General features: G+C 42.5%; 1 protein-coding gene across 4 annotated transcripts in view; it reads right to left on the bottom strand.

Moving 5' to 3' along the window:
- RAPGEF5 (Rap guanine nucleotide exchange factor 5) overlaps nucleotides 1–24,412 on the bottom strand; it is a 231,250-nt gene that overhangs the window by 7,621 nt on the left and 199,217 nt on the right. For all 4 annotated transcript variants that reach the window (XM_057730812.1, XM_057730810.1, XM_057730811.1 and 1 more), the window contains 6 exons: nucleotides 21,565–21,687; nucleotides 19,671–19,849; nucleotides 14,526–14,616; nucleotides 11,538–11,588; nucleotides 10,661–10,748; nucleotides 5,771–5,835 (listed from right to left, as the gene is read on the bottom strand). In XM_057730812.1, the coding sequence (XP_057586795.1) occupies nucleotides 5,771–5,835; nucleotides 10,661–10,748; nucleotides 11,538–11,588; nucleotides 14,526–14,616; nucleotides 19,671–19,849; nucleotides 21,565–21,687 (597 nt within the window). The remainder of the gene's footprint in view (nucleotides 1–5,770; nucleotides 5,836–10,660; nucleotides 10,749–11,537; nucleotides 11,589–14,525; nucleotides 14,617–19,670; nucleotides 19,850–21,564; nucleotides 21,688–24,412) is intronic.

Genomic DNA, 24,412 nt, shown 5'->3' with positions numbered 1-24,412 from the left:
AAGGTGACACAACAGTGCCTGACAGGCATATGAAAAGATGCTCGACACTGTTAATCATCAGAGATGTGCAAATTGAAACCACAATGAGATATCACCTCACACCTGTCAGAATGGCTAACATTAAAAAGACCACAAATGGTGGTGGGGACACGAAGAATAGGGAACCCCTGTACAACGTTGGTGGGAATGTGAACTGATGCAGCCACTGTGGAAAACAGTATGGAGGTTCCTCAAAAAACTGAAAACAGAACTACCATATGTCCCAGCAATTCCACTCCTGGGCATATATCTGATGAAAATGAAAACACTAATTCAAAAAGACACATGCATCCCAATGTTCATAGCAGCATTATTTACAATTGCCAAGATATGGAAGCACCCTAAGTGCCCATCAATCAGATGAATGGATAAAGATGATGTGGTGTATATGTACAATGGAATATTACTCAGCCATAAAAGAGAATGGAATTTTGCCACCTGCAACAACATGGATGGACTTGACGGGTATTATGCTAAGAGAAATAAGTCAGAGAAAGACAAATAATATATGATATTACTTATATGTGGAATCTAAAAAATAAAAGAAACTAGTGAATATAACAAAATAAAACAGACCATAGAAATACAGAACTACTGGTTGGTTACCAGTGGGGAGAGAGAAGGAGGGAGAGGCAAGATAGGGGAAGGGGATTAGGGAGTACAAACTATTATGTATAAAATAAATAAGTTACAAGGATATAGTACAACATAGAGAATACAGCCAATATTCTACAATAACTATAAACAGGGGTATAAGCTTTAAAACTATGATTCACAATGTTGTACACTTGTAACATACACTATTGTATATCAGCTATAGCTCAGGTAAGAGAAAACAAAAGGAAAAAAAAATATTCAAAAAATACATATTAAAAAAAAAAAGCAGCATGCCCACCCTCACCTACTGGCCCACATTCGCTTATGCTTCCACTTCAGGAAAGATTTTACCTTCTCCCCATGAAACCTTCCTGAGGCCTCCCTTTTGGACTTGGAAGGCTCCGTTCTCAACCATCCCACTGTCCTGTGGACAGTGTGCACTGGGTTTGCCTTGTGGTCACTGTGGAACCTTCCTCCTCCTCTAGACCAGGTACCACGAGACCAGGTGCCTTGCACGCCCAGCACCTACCACACGACGCACACACATCTTCACACATGCTTGCTGAAGGGAGGCAGGAATTTGTGTGGAATCAAAGACTCAAGTAATTTAAATGGTGATAGGAAATGAGATATTTACGAAAGATGAACATTTTCTAAAATATCAATATCTTTACAGAGACTCTTTCTTGTTTGCTATTTTCATTTCCTTTTATAGTCTTCCGTTTCCTGCTTTAATTTCTAAAGTTCTTACTGATCTCCAGGCAAAGGTTTCTTAAACTCGCAACTCGTTCCTTTTGACAAGATCCCCTCGCTTCATACTTGTGTACCTGCAACTGTCTTCCAGCTCTCTCGACAGTAGTCAGTTTTACATGGTAAAGGCAAGGTAACATTTAGGACAAGAGCAGTCTCCACTATACTTCCGCCTGTGCAGTTGTCAGAATAATCTCCAAACACTCGTCATCATGTTCTAGCCTTCTGCAAGTCTACAGTGACGCCCTACTCTGTTTTATACTACATTCAAACGTTACCCTATAATTCAAGAATTAACATTATTCATGATCTGGTCCTCCAAACCTTCCTAAATGGGCATCATCTTTTTTTTTTTTTATAATTGAAATACAGTTGATTGACAGTATTACAATAGTTTCAAGTGTACAATATAGTGATTCAAAATTTTTAGAGATTACACTCCACTGACAGTTATAAAATGTTGGCTATATTGCCTGCGCTTTACAATATATCCTTGTATATTTTGTACATAAAATCAATAAAATACAGTTTGTACCTTGGGCCATCATCTTTCATGTCCTGCCTACACACTGATCATCTATATACAGCAAACTCTCAAAGAATTATTGCTAAAATAATGTTAAGACTAAAAAAAAAAAATTTACTTAAAATTCAGCAGATCTCCAGAAACATTATTTGAATATGACCTACTTATTAAATGGTTCTCACAGGCTGCATTTCTATCATATTTTTACTCAATAGTGAAAAAACTAAATAGGACAGTGATTGTAGCAGCAACTCGCGTCGCACTTGTAAAGGAAATGAGACCTGACTCATGTCTGTGAAGGTATTGTTAAGTTTCCTTCCCCCAATTTTACCACTGTTCCCAGAACAGTTTCCTCGTTGTTTTTAGGTGTGGCGTCACCTTGATTTTTATCACGTGCATTTGCACAGCTGATGCAAGGCGAGGTACTCAGGGCGGCACTGAAACCCGAGCCCTGATCTCATCTTTAGGTTTTCTGAGGGGGGAGGGGGAGAGGCTATGATAAAAGATGATGCTCTCAACACTGAGGGATAAAGAGAAGAAAAGGAGAAAGCATTTGTTTCTTCATTATTTAACAGTCTGAGGCTGAAACATGTGGAGCTGCTGAGGCAGCGTGGGGAACAATGGAAAACTTATTAGATCCAATGAGCACTTTGGGTTCCGGGTTCTTAGACCTCATGTGCTGGCCTGGATCAGCCTGATAAAGATAACCCACTGACTTATCTGCTCACCGGCTGATATCCATCATGAGGAACTGGCTTCTCACAAGTTAATTCAGTTAGGTTCTACTGGTTCATTATTGTGAAAGATGATGCTATTTTATCAACAGCTGAGGAGAAACCCTGTCTTTTGCTAAGAACTGTGCTGAAACTACTGACTACTAGGAAATTCAGTTTCACTCTCTGGTATCCAACGTAGGGCTATGTACAATGTAAAATAGAGTTTTGTCCTTCTAGAAAAAAATTCTGACTTCACCGTGTCTTCTCTGCGCAAGGAGGGGTCAGCATGAGGCATGCTTCATCTTAAGTGCCATCTGCTCTGAGGACCAGGGACTCAGTGACACTACAAAATCTGCTCTCTTTAGAAATGACGTGCTAGCAAGCGCCCGATGGCTGTGCTTGTGTGCTGTGGGCCTGCTGCAGGCATGCATCACGGCACTTGTCTTCTAGCTGTCTTTATAATAAGAGTTCTCTTCGGGAATGTAAAATATAAAATAAAAGGTTACCTATGTATGCCATGTCATTTCCTTAAGCTTTATGAAAGGATTAAGGCTACATACAATTATTGACCCTAAGAGAGGTACCGTTAGACTTTGTTTCCGTCCCTACGGTGAGTCTGAAGTCTTGTCTCTATGAAAACAAGACCCTAGACTACCTTCGCCGGCATTAAAAGGCTTCCACTGGACCACGCAAGAAAGCAGGGGAAGACCAGAGTCTCTGGTCAGACTGAAAGAGAGACGGTGTAGGAAGCTTTCCATTGCTCTATTCCATTCTTGCCTTTGTCAAATTGTTCTCTCATTTGGGTACCTCCATCTGAGGGGGGAAATAACACAATGAACTTGACCAAACCACTGGTTCCTTTGGGGAAGAAGGTCAACCACCAGTCTACCCTTAACAATTGATAACAGTTAGTATATAAAGAGTACATTGGCTCTCCCATGTTTCCTCTGGGTTAGTCAGAGGACAGGGTACCAGACCGCTAAGTGGGTCCTTTGGTGTCTTAAGCTGATCCCACATCTACACACACGCTTGCCAAAGCTTATTTGGTGTTCTTAAGCAGAGTGTTGACCAAAGTTTGAAATAAATATTGATCAGAGGCTTCATATTCCTGCAATCACTTCATTAATTCCAACCACTGGAGATGAACCTGCCTACAGACTAGAATGTTAGGCCTATAGTCTCTGGCTACAAAGAGGGCCCCTTGGATCTTCAGAAAGTTAGTGGGTGACATAGAACAAGTCTCTAAAGAATAAATACAAGAAAACCCAATCCTTTAAATACCTTTTTCGGGCTGTGTTGGTTTGACTGTAGTATCTAAAATAACTGATCTGGATTCCAAAGCACTTAGTGCAGAGAGAGAGACTTGAAAAGTTATGGATATGTCTACTTCAAAACTAATTAGCCAGAAAGCGATCCCCCTCAAATCATTAAACTGGAGCTATGGCAAGATATTCCAAGATGTCAGTCTTCCAGATTCCAGCTGCTGGGGACTTCAGGTTGTACAAGAGCCACCTGTCCTGGCCCTGTGCCCCTCATCCTGTGTGTGGCGAGCTAACCTCACCATTAGAACAGGGCACCTATGAGGCAAAGGTCAGAGGCCAAACCTCGCTTGGACTCATCAGTTTGGTTCTGTTCTTTGGTCACGGCCCATGGCCCCCGGCTCACTCAACCTTCTCTCAAATGCCTGAGCCAGTCTCACAGGGAACTGGGGGAGGGATTCCTGAAAGAGTGCACATAAATCCATTACCATTGCTGAAAAGGTCACTCATTCAAAGATCAGGGTCTACAGACAGCGGTCACAGACATCATCTTTAACCATGCATGGCAGGCTCATCTATGACCCTAAAGTTCATCTGTCAGACAAATCCATTCCTGTAGTCAACTGGGTCTCTTTGGGGCTCTGCTATTTCACAGTGGCTCAGCTCTTACAGGCAACTCCGCTGCCTGCAGCCAGTGAAAAAGGCTAGGAGGAGCCCACTGCATGGCAGAGCACTTGGGAATGTCCTGGAAATAACTCTCAAAGAGGCATTTCAGTAACTTGTAAGAAGGGACTGGCCAGGGACAGCTTTCTCGTGAGCTCACTTTCTCACTTTGCATGAGGTGGTCTCTCCACAGTGGCACCATTTGTCCACAGGCTGATAAAGGAGTGGTCCTTCCCCTCCCATGCAGACCCTACAAATTCCACCTTCATATCCATCGCCCCAGAAGGAAAGCTTTGTCCCGTGCCTCAGAAGCAGTGCACGCCAAGACACAGGGAGATGCCTCTAAAGCAACAAGGCTGAACCTCAAGAGTGTGAATTCCTGCTGACAGGAACATTACAGCTTTAATTCTCGTTTCAAACACATACACTCAGCTACTGATGTTAATCTCGTGAAGTTCCGTTTTCAAAAATAAAAGCAGATTTTCAATTTGTCTCTCAAAACCTTGCCAGCATACTTATGTTTCTTCCCCCCTTTTTTAAAGCTCTTTATTGGAGTATAATTGCTTTACACTGTTGTGCCAGTTTCTGCTGTACAACAAAGTGAAATCAGCTGTATTTATACATATATCCCCATATTCCCTCCCTCCTGCAACTCCCTCCCACCCTCCCTATCCCACCCCTCTAAGTCATCACCCATCATCGAGTTGATCTCCCTGTGTCATGCAGCAGCTTCCCACTAGCTATCTATTGTACCTTTGGTAGTGTACACATGTCAATGCTACTCTGTCACTTTGCCCCAGCTTCCCCTTCTTCCCCCCACCCCTTGTCCTCAAGTCCGTTCTCTACATCTGCATCTTTATTCTTGCCCTGTCACTGGGTTCACCAGTACTATTATTTTATATTCCATATACATGCATTAGCGCATGGTATTTGTTTTTCTCTTTCTGGCTTACTTCACTCTGTATGAGAGACTCTAGGTCCATCCACCTCACTACAAATAACTCAATTTCATTCCTTTTTATGGCTGAGTAATATTCCATTGTATATAAGCACACTCATTTTTAATTGGAATGCATCTGATTGACAATGCACAACATGCAGCAAACAAATCACCAAATATCCGGTGGAGAAAAGCATGTAAACCATTTGTTTCTTGGAGCAAGAAAAGGATCCATTTCCCTTATAGTGGGAACAAGGAGAAATAGTGACGTTTTACATACCAGTTTTTCGAAATTGACTAGATTATCCAAAAATGTCTTATTTCCTTCATGGATAAATGTTACATCTGAAAATTAAAAAGAAAAAAGATATATGTACCATTAGGAAAGGATCAGGAGTCAGGGTTGAAGAGGTGTAGATGCAATGCAGTGTATTAATTTTTCTTAAACATTATGGATTATTTCAGGCATTTGACCAGGCAACTTGAAATTGAATCTGAACAGTATCTGATGTGAGAGGGCATCATGTACGTGTGTGGAGAGAAAACATTATAACCTTCATGCAAGTGTATATCTTGCTCTTAACGTGGCAAGCTTTGACTTCAACCTACTTAATATAACCTAAGACTACTCTATAAATTAATGGTCCATTACGTTTTTAGGCCAGAACACTGAGCAGAACAGAACTGAATCCCCAGAAACAAAAAGGATTTCGATATTTATGTGTTTGCTTTCTAACAATCCCTGGCAAAGTGTATGGGATCTGCTTTACTTAAAACACTAAGGTTTAGATGTGGATGTTTAAGTTTAGGTTTCTGGTTCTCAAAGCCAGGGCCTGATTGGATATCAGAAGTGAGTGAGGAAAGGGGCAAGTTTGGAAAAGACAAGGTTTTTAGGCTTATTCAACCACTGGAGGGCAAGCATCATGAAGAAAACAATGTAAGGAGAGTAGGACAAAGGTACATTTTCAGAGAACGGGCATGTTACACTTGATTTGAGCCTCACTGCATTTGAAGTGACAGAAGATTTTCACATAAAAATCTCCTTTTGGTTGCAAAAATTACAGGAATGCCTCTTCAAGAGATAGGGATTCATTACATTAAGAACAGCAGCTGAAGCTCTGAAAGGGGATGGCTTATAAAAGCTCAGACCAGAGGGTCAGTGACTGAGCATTGGGGAATCCTCACAGACAAGAATCAAAGTAAGAAATATACTACAATTTAAAGACCGTGCAAATAATCACGTTATATCACAGATATGGAGGGCAAACCAAATGAACACCGTTTTCAAAAAGCTTATTAAAATTGCAACGAACAGATTAAAATTCCTCTAAATAGAAAGGGAAAGCATTTGCATTTAATCAAGACTTTGATTCTGCTGCTTCCTATGGGGCAATCACGAGCTAGGTGCTTGGGAAATCTGCCTACAACATACTCAGCTGTTGAGCTTTGACTGTCCACCAGGGGGCGATATGAGTAACACAGTTACACAATACAAGGATACAACCAACCCCTTTCTCACCGCATCCTTTATACACAGCTTCCCACCCCACCAGACCTCAACATTTTCGTAAGCTTTCTACCTTCTCTTTTTTTCTTTATTTCCTTTTTTAAACTGATGTCCTAGCAGGAAAACAATTCACAATTACAGAGTCGTATGACAAACTCTCTGGTTATTTTATTATCTTTCACGGTTTTGCTTTCAGAATAGAGCTGTAAGATTTCGGTCTCTGACAAAATCTTCAGAAAAAGAGTAGCCAACACAGTTAGCTTGTATCTTTTTAGGTAGAATAAGCAAGAAGCGCTTACACTCCATCTACATGAAACACCACCTACGAGCCTGCTATCTCCTCACTCCGGGCGAATTTGGATTACAAATGCCCTGTCAGAATTTCCTGGTCCATTTTGCCAACGTTCCAAGGTTTGTCATCCTCCTGCAATGTTCCCAAAGATGATGATACTAACACAGCTTATACTTATTAACAGCGTCAGACATGGCATTAACTGAATCCTCACAAAAGACTGGAAGGTAAAGCCCTAATGGGAAAGAATGTGAAGAAACAGTGGTCCGAAGACTGAGCACGGCTGGCCCGTGATCACAGCTCCAAGTCTCAGAGCCAGGACTCAAGCCTGGCAGCCTGCTTCCTCTCACCACTGTGCCTCTCTGCTACCTGAAAGGCCTTGGCCATTTCTTATCACCTGTTACAGCCAACTTGCTGAATTCATGGGATGTGGGGGCCTCTGCAACTTCTTTTGTCGCTCCTTCTCTCTCCTCCCTCTCCTCTGCCTGGGTGAGCTTGCCTAACCTCAGCTCTCAAGGACTTGCCGAGGTCAGCACGTGGGGATGGCGGCTTTACTGAGGATGGGGACTGTTAGGCTGATGCTGGCTTGAGGATGAGGCAGGCCAGGTGGGGAGGGAAGGAGGGCTGGAAGGGGCTGCTGCCTAGGAGCGGGGGGTCAAAATGGATGAAGGTTTTGATGTAGATGGAAGGCAGGTGTATGATGAGGAAGGCATGAGAGAGACAGACCAATATAGGTGGTTGAGTTAAAAAACTGGGGTCTCAGAACCTAAGTCATGGACTGTGAAGCAGTTGGGGGCACCCACCAGGTTCAGACTACTAGGAATGAGCACCTGCCGGACCCCTTTCACTGGAGACACCTGAACACACTCCTAACACTTCCTTACAACAGGACTGCGGATGAAATGATGCCATCTGAAGAGATGGCAAGTGAAAGAGAAGGAAAAGACACAGAAGCGCCTCACACTGCTTTTATTTACACACCCCCACAAATCTGTAACAATAAGCTGCACTCGAAGATACAGACACAACCTCAGTTTACCTTCAGATACCTGCTGATTATTCACTCGACTGGAAGGACTACCATCTCCCCAAACCCCATGATATAGATTATTCAGCTGCTTTGGACCTTTAGCTCAGCTGCATCCTTTCCCCAACACGTACTTAGGGTTTCCCTTTCACTACTTTCTGAACTGGATTCCACAGTAGAGGGAAAAGTAAATCAGAAGTAAGAAATTCACTGGGAAATACAACAGCTGATGGCTGGAAGCATTTCTAGGTTATGTGCTTACTTAATAACCTGCGTGCTATTGGGAACTGACTATCTCAAAAAATGAAACCTGGGAGCCCTGATCCTTCTTAACACCCAAGGAGTTCAATTTGGTCTCTTTCTCTAACCAAAAGCAATCCAAAGCGGGAGACATGGGAGGGGAGGGCGGGGATGTTTTCATGAAAACGCTGGCTGCTCTGGTTTACTGAAATTTTTTAAATAATTTTGCAGTTAACAAAAGCTAAGAATTAATGTCGTTTCTGTTCTCCCAAATGTCTTATCTCAGATGTCATATACACATATTTAAAAGTTTCATCCTATTTTCCTTTAGAAATTATTTCAGATAAAACTGGTAACATTAAATGCAATAGAGTACTAATGTTTATTTTTATAGTGAGAAAAACATTAAGATAAAGGAAAAACAAGTGCTTATTTAAACTCAAGAGAGCTTCCAATAAAAAAAAAGGGTGGGGGGTGAGCTTAATTTACTAGTGTGAATGAGAGAATGTATTTTCACTGGAAAAAAAGGGAAATTTGTTTTGCGGCCAAAAAAGAGGTCTAGATACACTCAGCAGAGCATAAAATTGCATCCAAGCTAAGACATAAGTGTGAGGCACCTGACTGCATTAAATATTTTGGGGGAGAAAACCACTAACATATAGCAGAAAGCTTAGCTCATATCTAATTAAGTTAGAGGGACACTGTCGACTATTTTCTCATTACCTTAAAAACGTCTATTGTTTCAAAATTTTGTCTTCCTAAAATCAATTCCTTTCCCAGGTTTGTCTTCATTTCCTATTTTTCCTATTTGTGTCTAAATAATTCTAAGTGTTACTTCCCACATGCCACTCTCCAGCTGGTGTTTTATTTTAAATCAAAATCATAAGCCTGAATTAACTTATCTTAGAAATAAATGTGAAGAATTAAATGAACTTTTAAGTTATTATTCTGGCTTTACAATCTCTCCTTACTTGATCCATTTACATTTCGCAAAACCTTTTGAGTTTGAATGAAGCATTCTGTGTGCCTCTCAAGTGTCCTAATTAATATACTATTGTTACACAGAAATTATTGCTTTATACGAGATGAAAATTAAATAAATAGCTGTGGGGATGCACAGCAACTCAATGCTTCTCCAAGCTCTGGTTGTTCTTGAGACAAGCTGAGAAGGGAGTATCAGCTTTATGGCCAGTGGGGCTGGCGATGGGGGAGGAGGTGGCCAGGCCAGCCAGCAACCCAGTTCCCAGGCAATTCATTTCCAGAATCGCATTTATGGGTGTAGGCGCTGGGGCCTGACCCAGCAGAATTTACAAGCCACTGAAGGGCTGAGGCAATATAAAAAAGTATTCCTATAAAATCTTGGAAAGTATCAAATTATGGCCAAGAAAAATGACCAAACCCCTTTTCCCTGGAAAGCACATAGGTAGAATATATACTAAATGTCAGGTGCACAGGCCAGATGAAAACGAACTTCCCTTTCATTAATCCTCTTGGTGTGAAAGAGACCACTGAGATCTCATTAGTAAATTTAACTAACACGTTTCATGGTGAATGATCTGGTGCTCTACAGAAGAGAAGTTAGTCGACTAACTCGGAGCTGTCACATACTTTCCCAACTGCATTCACTCCTGGAAAGAAGAAAGTATATTCGGTACCAAAACTTTTCATACACTACACTGCTGTGTTGAACAAAGGTATTTCTCACACGGCAGCACACCAAGGGCTGAATCTCTGAAATTTAAGCTGCAAATGTAGAACATGACTGATCACCGTTTGGATTCCTTATGCCAGCCTTATCCTTGGCTGAATTAAGTGAACTGACAGTGCTTAGAAGTAGAGTAAAATAAAAACACCGACATTTCCAGTGCCAAGTTTTGTGAGTCAAGTGAAAATGCTTTGACGTCTGCTTAAGTACAATTAAGTATTTCAGGGATCTCGGAAATAATTGGACATTTGAAAAAATAATCACAAACCAACAGTTAGGTCTGAATGTCGAAATTACTTTAAAGAAATAAACTGAGATTCCTTTTCTTGCCCTCTGTACTTAGAGTGATATATTTCTGCAAGATGGAATTACATAGCATAAAAGATGGAAAATCATTACCTTTAAGCAATAAGGGCATGAAAGGGATTTTGGGTGGCTTCATCTTTTTGAACGCATCTCGGTAGGCTTTGTGATTCAGGGAAGGGTCCTGCCAAACCAAGCAGATTACAAAGAGAAAGAAAAATCAATGTGCTATAGAAACAATTCTAAATCCACTTTTGCTAGACAATTTGAACATGACTTAGATATAGAGTGGTTCTTCCTAAGAACAAAGTAGATAAAGGTTTCCTAGGAGAATAAACTCACTAAATTAGGGCAGGAAATCTAGGCAATGAATGAAAGTCAAGTTATTGGCTGACAATAATGGGAAACAACTGCAAAGGAGAGACACCTTGATTGACCTATTATTTTCCCTCAAATAGGTTCCTTAAGTACAGTTTCCTCTCCATAATTTCTATCATGAGGTAACCCCACAGTCTTTTGTTAAGCACACGGCAAAGAAAAGCTGCCCTCAAAATGCATAGATAATGCCAAGGAAACAAGAGCACAGTTTTGTTGTGTTCTGAAAAGAAACTGCGCATTTTGTATCTAAACCTAAGAAATAATAAAAAGGAAAAAAGAGTGATGCAAACAAATTGCACACTAAAATAATACTGATTCATTTCACAGGCTTTGAAGTGGAGTATACTTAAAAATCTGCCTTCTGAAAATCATACCAAAAGGACCATTCTCAGTACCTTTTCCCATGGAGACGAAGAAGCATTAACTGTTAACTTGCTTCACTCCGTAAGGAGCAAAGTTACATTTTCATACAGACGTGAGCTGGTCTAAGTTATGTGACATGGTAGGGTGCAGATACCAACCACTGACATCTAGAAGGAAATCTGACACTTGCAATCGGTTTGAATAATAAGTCCACTTTGGCTCAACTACTTACTGTTAAACTTTCAAGTTCAGAGAAAAGTTTCTTAAACTTCCCAGGGATTTTCTAAAAACAAACAAATATACAAAAAAGAAAAGGTCAAAAGAAGTCAGTTGTTTTGAGAAGCACTAAGGGGAGTGTTCATTCAGTTGTGTTACAGACGTCACATTTCTGAACATAAATTCCCTTATCATCTGGTTTTACCCTGATTGCTTCTCATTATGCAATTTCCATCATTCCTCAATGGGACCTTCCTTGGGAATGTTGCTAAAGACAGTTTAAAATAAATAACAGTCACATGATTTAGGAGTCCAGCTGGTTAGACATTCCACACACTGGTGATCTTTCAATAAAAGGTTGGATTTCAGTTCCGTGATCTTACCTTTGACAAAGGCTCTCACCTTCTTACATCACCTTGCTGCGTGGGAGATAATAAGGTTGTCTGAGGTTTTTTGTATAAATGATGTAATTGTGTTTCACAGCAGAGGGCTAAATGCTGAAAGGCCATGAAAACCCTCAATGATGGAGCCTGCACTCCACTGGAAAGAATCATGGAACTGTGAAGATCACCCTCACCAACTGGTGGCACGAAGACTGATGGAGGATGGAAACACAGGCCATCCTCCCTAATAAAAATTTGGGCCTAAGGAAGAAGGGCCTGGAATTTTCCAGCCCGCCTTTACCATGGTGAAGTGAAAAGCGAGATGCCTCAGAGTCAGTCCGTCTGAATCTGAATTCTGACTCTGGCCCTTTCTAAGCTGTGTGTCTGGAGTGGTCTCCACGTTCTCTGATTGAAACGGAGATGACGCACAGGCAGCGTACAGCCCACGGCTGGTGCTCAGCAAATTCCAGCTGTGAACACTTAGGGCTATTCTAGAAGATTTGAGGGATTTTCTGTTTCCAAAACAAGTCAAGATAATGAGGTAAACCCACCATAATGAGACTTTTAAATGTTTCAAAAGTATCAAATTGATCATTTTGAATCTGGACTCGGTGTATCACAGCCCACAGGCGGTTTGATGGGTTTGGAAACTACACACACTAGCACACGTGTATTAATAAATGGAAGGCAAGTCAGATGAGAAGAGAGAAAATGCAGACATATGCAGCTGACTGCAGTTGTTCTTCTGAGCTGCGTACCTGCTGGACACTCCACACGAATGTCCCAGCGGCACCTCAAACTCCACAACATCTAAGCCAAACTGATTGATTGACTCTAGAGCTCAGCCATGGGCCCAATCTGACCATCTGCGTTTGTAAATAAAGTTTTACTGCAGCACTGCCATGCAAATCATTTATTGACTAAGCACGGATGCTCTTGCACTGCGAGAGCCTAAAAATATTCACTATCTGGCTCTTTCCCCAAATGTCTGTCGACCTCAAACTGGCTTCTTTTCCTATACTGCCTACTTAGGACAGTGTGATCACTTCCCAGGCCTAGAAGCCCAGAGCTCACCTCTGCCAGGGAGGCCCACCCCCATGCCCCCCAGCCCCTTCTGACTCAACCTCCAAGGCCCTGCTGCTCAGGGCTTCTCAGCCACCCTCTGACAGCCCGATCCTTCCATTGCTCTGCTGGGGTCCACCTGGAACTGACTCAAGACCTCCTTGACCACAGCACACCATGTGCGGATCTGGTGCACCTTCCACCTGCCATGGCACTGACGCCGAGCCCCACGTCAGTCACCATGCACACGAGATGCACGTCGTTCTCCTCTCAACGTTTGCAACTCAAAGCTTCTTTCCGGGTGTAACTTAAAATTCCACTCTCGGCCCCGGGCCCTCGCTAGCCACGCGTTCTCCTCCTGCTCGGATCAATTGTGGCATTTCGTGCCCACCTCCTCGAATCTCATGAAGTGTGTATGTCTTGTGTGCTTAACCAGAGCTGCAGGCCTTCTGTGGCTTTTCTTCTGAACCCCTCTAAGGAGCCCTGACCCCGACCCTCGCGTCACCACAGTGCCTTCCATCAGAGGATGGCCCCTGTTGCAAAGAAGGTGAGCCCCAAAGTGGCCCCCAGACTGTTGCTGAGATGGAATGTGAGAAAAACAATGGCTGTGCTGTCGGCTTCTCTCTTGCAGGCCTGTGACCTGGGGACCACGCACAGGGCAGGGCGGGCGGGGAGAGGAGGTGCGCCTGGGGGGGGGGGGAGGCTGAGGGCGCCGCAGCGAGCCACCAGCAGGCGGCACCCGGGAGGGAGGAGCCTTGCCAGTTAAAGACAAAGCAGGAGGGAGAGGCACGGTACAGGGCGTGAGGTGGGCGGTCCGTCGGGAACAGAGAGGGAGAAACAAACGCCCGAAGAACGAAGGTGGCGGAGCCATGGGGGAGGCAGAGGGCCCTGCATCTGTGTCTGGCTACATCTAGGGAGGGCCCTACGAGGGTCGTTCTTCCCACACGGACCCTCAGAGTCCATGTTTCAGAACGTGCCCTCACGTGAGCGGGCCTCTCCCCCGTAGAACCCCAAAAGCCCTCATCATACAACACTGACCGGCTGATCCAGGATTTGGGAGCCCCGAAACTTAGAACACTTTGTGGACCCTCTTTAAGAAAAAAAATATAAAGTTGCTTTTGCAAATGTTGCAACGATATCCATCATCCACGCGAACATACTGCCAGGGGCCCCGAAAGCGAGAGGCCCAGGAGTTTAAATTCCTCAGTTATCTCAGCAAATCTGCTTCTGGACACACAGGTGAGCTTGTGAAAGGACCAACACGGAACTGTAACCACGCCATGACAGGAGAAAAGCAGAAAACTAATTCTAGCTGGGAAGCATTTCACAATTTTGTTTCTTTCACGCATATATTACAGAACGATTTTGAAGACCATGTGATCAAAATAGTTCCTGATGACTTCAGACACTAATTATTAACATCTTTTCCAGTGCTACATATCTCATTTAAACCATGTAAATCATTTTGTTTTAAAGAAAGCCGCTGAGCTGCAACTCTTCCCGCCCGGTGTCACTTGTCCCCGTCCACCCCCCGCCCCCGTGCGGACCCCGAGGCTCACCTCCCAGGTCTGCGACAGCCGGCTGACGGAAGCCGCGTTGAGACCCATGATGATGGCGAAGAAGGAACTGAGGTTTCTCTGGGCTTTGCAGCTGCGGAAGAGAAGAGAGCAGAAGGCACTGTGAGCCGACATCCTTTCACCAGACGATCACAGAAGATAGAGCTGCCGAGGCTCTCCTAGGCCACAGAGCTCAGCCCCTGGGGCAGGGATGAACTCTGCTCCATGACCTATGCGCCCTTGACCATCTCTGAGGGGAGTGTATCCCCTGAACACCCATGATTTCAAACGCTGCAGCTCATCCTTACCTTCAGGAAAAGATCTGTGCTCGTGATACGCTCTGGACCCGTCAAAAGATTCCTCCCTTAAAGAAGATCTATTTTGGATGCATTGACAATTTCAAATGAAAACTCTTATGTTCGTGTTTCTGTATATATCCCATACTCTCACTACAACAGCTCCTGATCCTATCTCTTTCATCAGTATGTTGCCTTTCTTTTTTGAGAGACGAGGCCCTCTCACCTCACAGGTCTAAGCTCCCCCTCCCATTCCATTTAGACATATTTCCTTTTCTCTCAATAAAAAAGCTGCTCTGTTATGTACATATTTAAAATATGGCAGATGTTATGGAGATTCTGTCCTACGTTTCTCATTTAAGGAAAAAAGGAAATACAGTGCAAAGTAAGACCATGTCAAACTCCATTCACTCTGGAAGGTTATCCGCTCTGCAGAATGTCAATCTTGCCCTTCAACTTAATTGGTCAAAACGCCACTAATTTTCCAAGCCAGCTGAGAGGGTCTGATGCAGCAGAGGGAGGGTGGGCTTCTAGGTCAGGCAGAACAGTCTGTGAATTCCAGACACACCTTAATCTGGGACGAATTAGAAAACAACTCCTCTGAGGCAAGTTTTTAAAATTAAAAAATTACCCTAACTTGATAATTAAATATGAAAAAAGATGAAAGTGCTTAGCAGTAAGCTGGGGGCGTAAAATGAACCTAGAGTGTGTTGATCGAGCTGCCCTCAGATGTCATCTCTTCCACAACATCTCCATCAATGTCTCAAGTGGAATTTGGGAATATACAACTCTGTATCCTGCTTTTTCAGTGATAGTTTGTTATATTATACATTAAGGATTCTTCACGGTTGTCATTAATGGCTATAGGACATGTCATCAAAAACACATTTCATAATTTGTTTCCTTGTTCCCTTATTGTTGACATCTAAATTATTTTCAATTCAACACAATTCAATACAGAATGCTACAATAAATATATTTTGCGTATAAAATTTTTTACTGCAACATTTTTTAAAATTAAGATAGACTTCAAGTCATTACATGATTGATCAAAGCTATCATGACTTTAAAGGTTCTTGAACATATTAAAAACTTCTCTCCCCTCAAACTATACCAATTTCCAGTCTCACAGGTACATACAGGAGCCGTGAGTTCAGAACCAGGAAACTGTTTTGGGCTTTTGAAGTGGTAATATATAGAGCTGGCTGTGCCCTGGCCAGTCCTGCCTAAACAGCCCTGCTCCCAGAGCCAGCCTCGTGGACTGGACACTGCCCAGGGCAGCTGTGCCTGGGTGTCAAGGCAGTGGGGGTCACTGTGGGAGCATTTTGGAAATTCTAGCCCAATTAATAGGGGAACCTGGAAAGGCACTGCTGCCTGTGCACCTAGTGTCCAAAATACCTAGGTGAACACAGTCCTGCAAGCCCCTCACTGCTCAGTCTCTGCTGGGCACGGTCTGTCCCTTTGGCCTTTCTGTCCAGCTCTGGACTCCGCCTATAGTTCCCTGGTAGGCAAGGGGCCCTGAAACGCCGTCTAACTGGCCCCTTCATCTGGCTTCTGCCTACTTTCTCCTGGGTGGACCCTATTTGGTGTATTCCATGAATAAACAAACAAGATACTTCCTGGTCTGTGATTTAGAAATCCACCTGTTTCTGAGAAACTGGCGCCTAAAGGCATCAGTATTGCACCTCTGCTTCCCTTTTGCCACTCACTTCCCTCATTCCACCCTTTCTGTCTCAACATACCCCGGCAGGTTCACACCAGCCAGAACAGACTTGAGGCAGCCTCATCTCTTGATGTGATGGTGCCAGCTCCCCTGCCAAGGCTCTGTGGTCAGTGAGAACTGCCGCATCCCTAGGCCAGAAGCATCTCAGTTGGATGCTCTCTCTTACTACCAGTCCTCCCACCTTACTATATGATGGAAGCCCCACTGGTTCTGTCATTTCCCACTAGATATTTTTATACTCTGCGCATCACTCAAATACATGGTGTACAACAAGCCTTTCAGACAGCAGTTGTTGGAGTTGAAAACAAAACTTCTTGGGGAAATCATTCTATTGTTATTCATTATAACAAGTATATTATTCTTCTTTGCATTTATCTACACAAACTCTTAGATATATTCTCATCTTTTTATCTTTCAGCTCCCCATAAACAATTTTCAGATCTGGTTCAGATGTCTTTTTTGGTCATACTTAAAATTAAAAAAAAAACAACAAAAAAACCCGCACATAACTAACATCTGAATCTGTAAAAAGAAAAACAGAATTAATATAGAAATGATTTCTCTGTAAGACACATTGATACAATACAAATATGGGCATTCCTGTCTTGAGCCCTTTTTTTTTTTTTTCATTTTTTTAATTTATTTATTATTTTTGGGGGGGTACACCAAGTTCAATCATCTGTTTTTATACACATATATACCAAGATTCATTCATGGCAAGATAAGAACAGACTTTCTGACACTAAAACATTCCAGTTTACCAAACACTCCTTTGTCTGTGAAGAAATAAAATCCAATCAATCCACAGAGGTGGGGGATGGGGTTGGTAAGAAGGCAGGAAACATGACTATGCAAATAGGATGCCTTAGGCAGGGAAGACCCTTCAGGATCACGGAAATTACTGTTTTCCCTTCACTATTCCTACCAGTGTGATTATGAATAATTTAACTTTTTGTTTCTGTTGGCATTCTATTCTATAGGCCAGGCATAGAGACGAGTATAGCAAATAATTCAAGAGCGTGGGGCCATATGGAGAAGATGTGAATATATATATTTCACTTCCCTGAGGACAGATGTAATCTTATACTGGGAACTAAGCTATGTGGTGTCATTTTACTCCTTGGGACATTAGTGTCCCATTTCACCAAGTAACTGGCATTTACAAGAACGTTCTTGACCACAAAGAGCCTCATCTTGAGGAATTTCACAGGCTATTATAGAAAATGGACTTGCCAAATTAAAAAAAAAAAAAAAAAAAAAGAAAGAAAAGAAAAAAAAAAGGAGCATTCATCATAAAAGTAGTCCAAGATTTAGGCATATCTGTCATCTACCTCTCCTTCCGTGACCAGTCACATCAAACACCAGGTCAGGTACCGCCATTCTCTCTCACCGATGTAATAAACAGAACACCCAGCTTTCCGGGTCTCATCACCAACAGTTCAGTCTATGTGCTGCTTTCACATCAACCTTCCTGAGGAACAACTTCAGGTCATATTCCCCTCCTGCACGAAAACTTCCGAAGAACCCCTACTGCCTTCTTAATTCACTCCAAACTCTTCAGTCTGAAATTCAACATCCTTTCCAATGTGGCCCCATCGTCCTCTTTAGATGAGTCTCCCACAGTTTCCTTACAAACACCTCTACTCTGGCCAAAGTGGATGAAGTTCCTTTCTCTGGCCACATGCCCTCTGCCACTGATGAACTCTGCTTCTGTCTCATGAATCTGACCTCCATGGAAAGTGTACTTTTTGGAATTCCTACCCAGAATTCAAAATGCTATCTTCTTCCAAATATTTTTCTAATCTTCCTTTCTCACACCCTTGATATATAAGCGTCCCATCCTCTAAAGCCCCAGAAAGAATTTCATCTCATAACAGGACACACCCAGGTTCTATTTTGCAAATTAGACTTTTGAGTTACAGAAACTATCCCCCCAGCAGATTGTGAGCAGGCTCAATCTGATTTCCCCACAATACCCTGCATGGACGTGCAAATGTAATGAGTGATCAATACATATCTCTAAATATATTACATATATTTAAAGGACATATTTCTAAATATATTACACTGACATGTACTCAAAAACTGATATAAAAACTTCTTTGAAAAACAAAGGAGGAAAAAAAAATGGAAGGAACAGGGAAAGATTTTGATTCATGTTGCCTTTTTCTGTTGGGAAGCTGTCCCAAGAGTGGTTTCAGGATATTAGTCTGGTATTTTAAGAGATGCTCCCAGGAAGTTACTAAAATGTCACTCAACTGACTTTACTGAGTCACTGCTATTTACCAAGTTCAGTACCAGGTACCCCAGGTACAGTGATTGATTAGAAATGGTCCCTGTCCTCTGGAAGCCAACACTGCCCAGTGAAGGAATGCTAAATAAAAAGGTAAGTTTAATCAATACAATAAAGAAGTTTATAAGAAAGGAAAAAAAGCATGTGTGCATGGTTCGGGGAGGTCGGGGTAAGGAGGAGTTGACCCTGCATTTGAAAGTCACAGATGATTTCAGGAAGGAAGGAACATATGACCTAGGTCTTAAAGAATGACAGCAATTTGCTGGGTGGAGGTGGCCATTCTTGGCAGAGCCAACAACACATGTGCAGGCTTGGATGATGGTGTGCATGGAAAAAGGACAGCCATTTAGAGGGGCTGCAGCATGGGGAGAGGCTCAGAGGTCAGGTGTGATCAGATGGTGCAGGGCCTGCGAAGCAGTTTGCAAGGCTCATACTCTGGGCATAAAGGAGCCAAGAGCAGAATCTTGAAACGCATCTGACTTTCAATGGTTCTCACTCCCCGCCCCTCCCCCCCCATTATCTTGCCCCATTTTCCTAACCTACTGTAGCTCACCTGGTGTAATTTAGCTACAGGATGGGGCATGTGTGCACTGCCTTCTTTTTTCTACAGCATAGCGCAGAGTGCTTTAGTCCGGTATTTTGACATTTACTTTAAGATATAAATACTTCAAAGGCGAAGACAGAAATATTCAAAAACAGACCTTTCCAATCATTTGGTCACTTAACTCAATATTAACCGTTTCCTATCTCATCCCTTCTTATCATCACAAGGAAAAAAAAAATGTATCCGCTCAAAGAGAGGAAAAGAATTGCATTTTTTACCACTAGAAACTCACTGAGCAGCAATTTTGATGAATTTTTTCACCAGCTGCACTCTCTTGCCCAGTTGGCTGCAGAGCAGAATCTCCGTGGCCACCCACAGCTGGACCTCATTGCATCTCTGGAGCAGGAGACTCAGGTTCACGGTGTGCTCCCCACTTCCTTGTCGGCTGAACGTGAAGTAGATCAGCTCTTGCTGAAAGACAATGTATTCACGGCAGCGTTTACTGTGACCGCACAGAGTCAAGTTGAAACAAAATCTCATCCCTTTTTAAGAGCTACCTCAGGTAGCCACTGTCATGTCATAATATGGTACGAGGATGTAACAAATAACGTTTTAAATTCAAGATAATGTATCTTGACTTTCATCTCGTGCCTCATGAAATGATGTTCACCTAGAAGCCTTACATAAATGTAATTTTTTAGAATGCAAGGATGACGCTTTTCAAAAGACACTAAAAATTTAAGTCACAGGCTGAATCAAAGCCAAACTTCCCAAATGTGTTCTATAGGCAACTTCAGGTGCAAATGACTATCATTAGTATTTGTTACGATGCACAGTAGACCCTCACAGGTAGATTCTCTAGACAAGGGTTCTCACAGGTCACTGGGAGGCTGAATCACCTGGAGGCCTGTTAAAGCGCAGATGGCTGGGCCCCACCCCCCAAATTTTCTGAGTCAGTAGGTCTGTAACCTGGCCAAAAACGTGCATTTCTAACAAGTTCCCAGGTGTGCTCAGGAGGCGGATCTGGGCACCTACTCTTTGAGAATCACTGTTAAAAGACACTGTCAAATCATAGAAAGAGAGTAAGATTAGTATAAGGTACAAAACTGACAAAACTGAGTTAGACCAGTAACTACTGACAGACTGACCATCTGCAAAGCAATGGAAGAAATTTGTTTCTAGCCAGAGGGGTGTGCATGTGTATTTTACAGGAGTAATTCACATTCTCCTACTGCATCAGCACATAAGCAGGGACACATCCCACTACCATTTGCAAAGTCACAAGTCATTTAGCTTGAATGAGTTCACTACTTGCTCAAATTCAGATCATCATGTTAGAATGTCTTCAGCGAGCAAATATGAGGACATTTAAAAGACGTTCCAAAATGAAAGTGAAGCTTCAGGGCCCCTAAATTGGACATGAGTTCCCTCTTCAGAAGGAAAGGCCTTTTTGTAATGAAACATTTCACCACATAGCAAAGCAAATGCAACATATTGTAGCACAGAGCTGCCTCATTTTTCATCTCCTGATTCCTGTGAGCCTTTCTACTGGCTGCATTTATTCATCAACTGTCAGCAGCATTTTGCCCCTCATCTACTGTTTTATAAATGTTTAAGCTGTCCTCAAGGGAGAGGTTGATAGACATAAAAATCTGAAATATATTTCAAAATTTTTAAGAGAGTATTTGATGTCTTGCAGCAGAGTCTGAACGTATATAGAATGTTCCTGGGAGTGTGTGTGCGCGTGCATATGTGTGGAGGTACATACGTAAATGTGATTCTTACATAAGTACTGTAAAACTTAGGAAAAGTAAAAATGTCAATATCAAAGGTACCAAATGTAAAATATCTCCTCAACCCCATTAGACCCTTATGTATATGTATATATGTGAATACATGTTTCAAACAAAAAAAAAATATAGCATATTTATACTATATTAACACAAATATGCAATTGTAGGTGCAAATAAAGCATGATCATGGATTCTGATTTTCCTAGGTTTCGGTCAGTCTTTGAATACACTCAAAGTCCCCAAATACCTTTTTAGGCCATGGCATCCTAAAGCATAACCAGATCACCAGATGCTGGCTCTTCTTCAAACCTAGTCACACACAAATATTCTTCAAAAAGAATTCACAGTTATAATGACACCAGCATTTATTTTATCATTTCCCTCCTTACTTACCTCGTGAATTGAATTGAAGAGGCTCCAATCAAAACTCATTAATTCCAGAGCAAGATCCCAAGTGTTCATCCCCAAAATCCTAATCGACCTTTGCTGTGATTCCTCATTTTCGGCAAATGGATTCTAAAGCGACAGAAACAAAAGAATCCTCAGTAAATTCCCACATGTTTGGCACTGAATTGGCTGGACACGGAAAGGCATTAGAAGCCCACATTAGGAAAGTAATCTTGTCTGAGTGCCCGTAATATTTTCCCTGCTCTGTTCACCTTCAGCGAGTCACAGTCAATTTAGGAAACAGCCTCAGAAGCCGTACGATGTGATCAATGATACTTCACTGAGTTGCCCCTCCCCCTGAGATACACACACACACACACACACACACACGTGTATGCTCAAATCTGATTATAAAACACTGCCCGGGCAGATAGCGTAATGAAAGCAAAAGCCCTGAAGTCACTTTGGCTTCTGGTAAGAATTAATGTAACAGCAGGGTTAGTATAAAAACAAACAAAAGAAATGTCACAGTGCACTGCAATAAAGACAGACATGGCTTTTACAGGAAATATGTTTAACAAGTCTCATCCCAGACATACATTTACAAATCTCATTAAAATGCATGTGGAAATAAAAAAAAGATTTAAACAGGAAATAAAAAATGAAAGTTACTTCATTTATATCCCATGGTGGATGATTATTTTGGAGTATCAATTGCTTTCCCTACACAAATGGGTATGAGTTTGGTAATAACAGTATTTCCTTGAAATCTGATATAAAATTATTAAATGCCACCACAATTTTAAATCTATTGTCACTGTTACATCTATTAAAATTATTTGACATCCTTTCAAAACATTTGATATTTTCTAATAAGGTATAAATTCTGCCATTTGACCTGAATAGTTCATGATGTTAAAGCAGTTAATGACTTAAAAAAAAAAAAAAGAAGGGGACTTTGCAAAAATAAATGCTATAGCAGGATAAAGGGAATATTTCAGAATCCAAATATTAGTCTCTATTTTTTGAACTGCAAAACAAATTATTAGCAGTTTTGAATTTTTATATTTATGAAAAGATTTCCTAACTTAAAAAATGACAAAAGGCCTTCACAAGCTTTTGCACAGACTTGATTCTCTTCAGAGTAGGTTTAGGTACAAACTGTCTCTGTCGCCCCAGCGTGGATACAGTATGGAGCTCAGGGCTGAGTGAATGATGTGGTAGAAACACCGAGATGCTGAGGTGGGGAAAAGCCCAGGTTTCTCAGGGCTGGACTGGCTAGACTGGGACCAGATGGACCAAGGGTGCCCTGCAAACATTCCAAGAGCCACGAGCTGGGCAGTAACACAGATTTCTGCTTACTGATTTGGAGGTGTAAGGATATTTTCACTTGGCTTTTTATCCCTCCTACTTTCTCCCTAAATGTGCTCCTTATCCTGACACTGCCCTCTGGTTATTCAAGGTAGTCCACCGCCCTCTCTAAGAAACACTTTCTATTTCTCTATTCCATTCATTCAGGGCTACGATTACTGCTTTCCGAGAAGACGAATCTATGCACAAGCACATCCTTCCCTTACAATGCTCCATTTCAATTGAAATCTTCTGGAGATGAAACTACCTAAACTATGATTCCAATGGGAAAATTTCAGGTGGTGTGAAAAGCAGGAGGGGGAAGCATTCGCGTACAGGATAGCATCCGGCTCAACTCGGAATTCACAGCACAGTGTATCCCACAAGACCCCGCCCCAGGCCTGTCCTCTACGCTTCCGAGGCCCCGGACCGCGGCAGGAAAGCACTCTGGGAACACACATGAGGGAACCGCATGAGGAAGTCTGTGTGGGGCAGTTGGGGGGTGGGGGGTGGAGACGATTACAGGGTAGGTCCTTCCGTCACCAGAAGCCCACAACAACTGCATATTAGGTCCTGCTCCTTCACGGGCGGGGCGGGGCGGGGCGGGGGCGGGGCAGTCACGTCAATCTCATTATCTACTCAAAGATGCAGCGCAGCGTCCTGTCAGGTTTCACTGGTGGAATTACATCATGTGTAGACACAGGCCCAGTGACCTGCGGAAAGACGTTCAGACTAGGGAAATCCCAAGGAAGACAAAGGGTTTCCCTCTCCTTTCCTCCCTCCTGATGTACAAAGAGGAAGGTGCAGTAGCTCCAGAGTCAAATGCAACTGGACTGAAATCCTGGCCCTCTCCTTGACTTGGCCAGAGGAAGCTAGAGTAAGTTACCCAGCTTCACAGGGTTAAGAGGAATGTTAAATGAGATACTGCATTTAAATTAGTTACATACTTGTCTTGTAGTAAGTGTGAAAGTAACAGTGACTAATGCTATGAGGGTAGCTTGATAACTTGTCGATAACTTTACATAAGATGTTTTTATGATAAGCAGGTTTGGTTAACCCGCATGGCACACAGATTCCTCCATTATATACAGAGCAGGAGCTGGCTGGAAAGACGCATCCCTGTGATGACCCCATGGAACAGACCAGGACCACGAGCCTGGATGATAAAATCGCGATCTGGTAGAGGCCGCTTTTTATGGGTGATGGATCCAACCCTACCGTTCAGAAAGCAACCATGAGACTGAGGTTTTAAGAAACAGCAACAACAAATCACCTAGTTAGGCAATAGTATCCTTAAATTTAGGACCAAAAATGACATACGGTGTGGGTTCTACATTTCTTCATACACTTGCTGATTTCCACCACTATGTGTCCGTTTTACACAGGGAAGGCTGATCAGCCACCCTTTCTTCAAAGGAACGGCACACTCAAAGTGCACCCAGTGGACAGAAACTAAGGGCAGAGGCTCTTTCCCTTTAAATCTACATAGGATGCATTCCTCAGC

This window comes from Hippopotamus amphibius, chromosome 4, assembly GCF_030028045.1.
Source record: "Hippopotamus amphibius kiboko isolate mHipAmp2 chromosome 4, mHipAmp2.hap2, whole genome shotgun sequence".
In the NCBI taxonomy this organism is placed as follows: domain Eukaryota; kingdom Metazoa; phylum Chordata; class Mammalia; order Artiodactyla; family Hippopotamidae; genus Hippopotamus; species Hippopotamus amphibius.
This window is presented reverse-complemented; position numbering and strand designations above follow the sequence as displayed.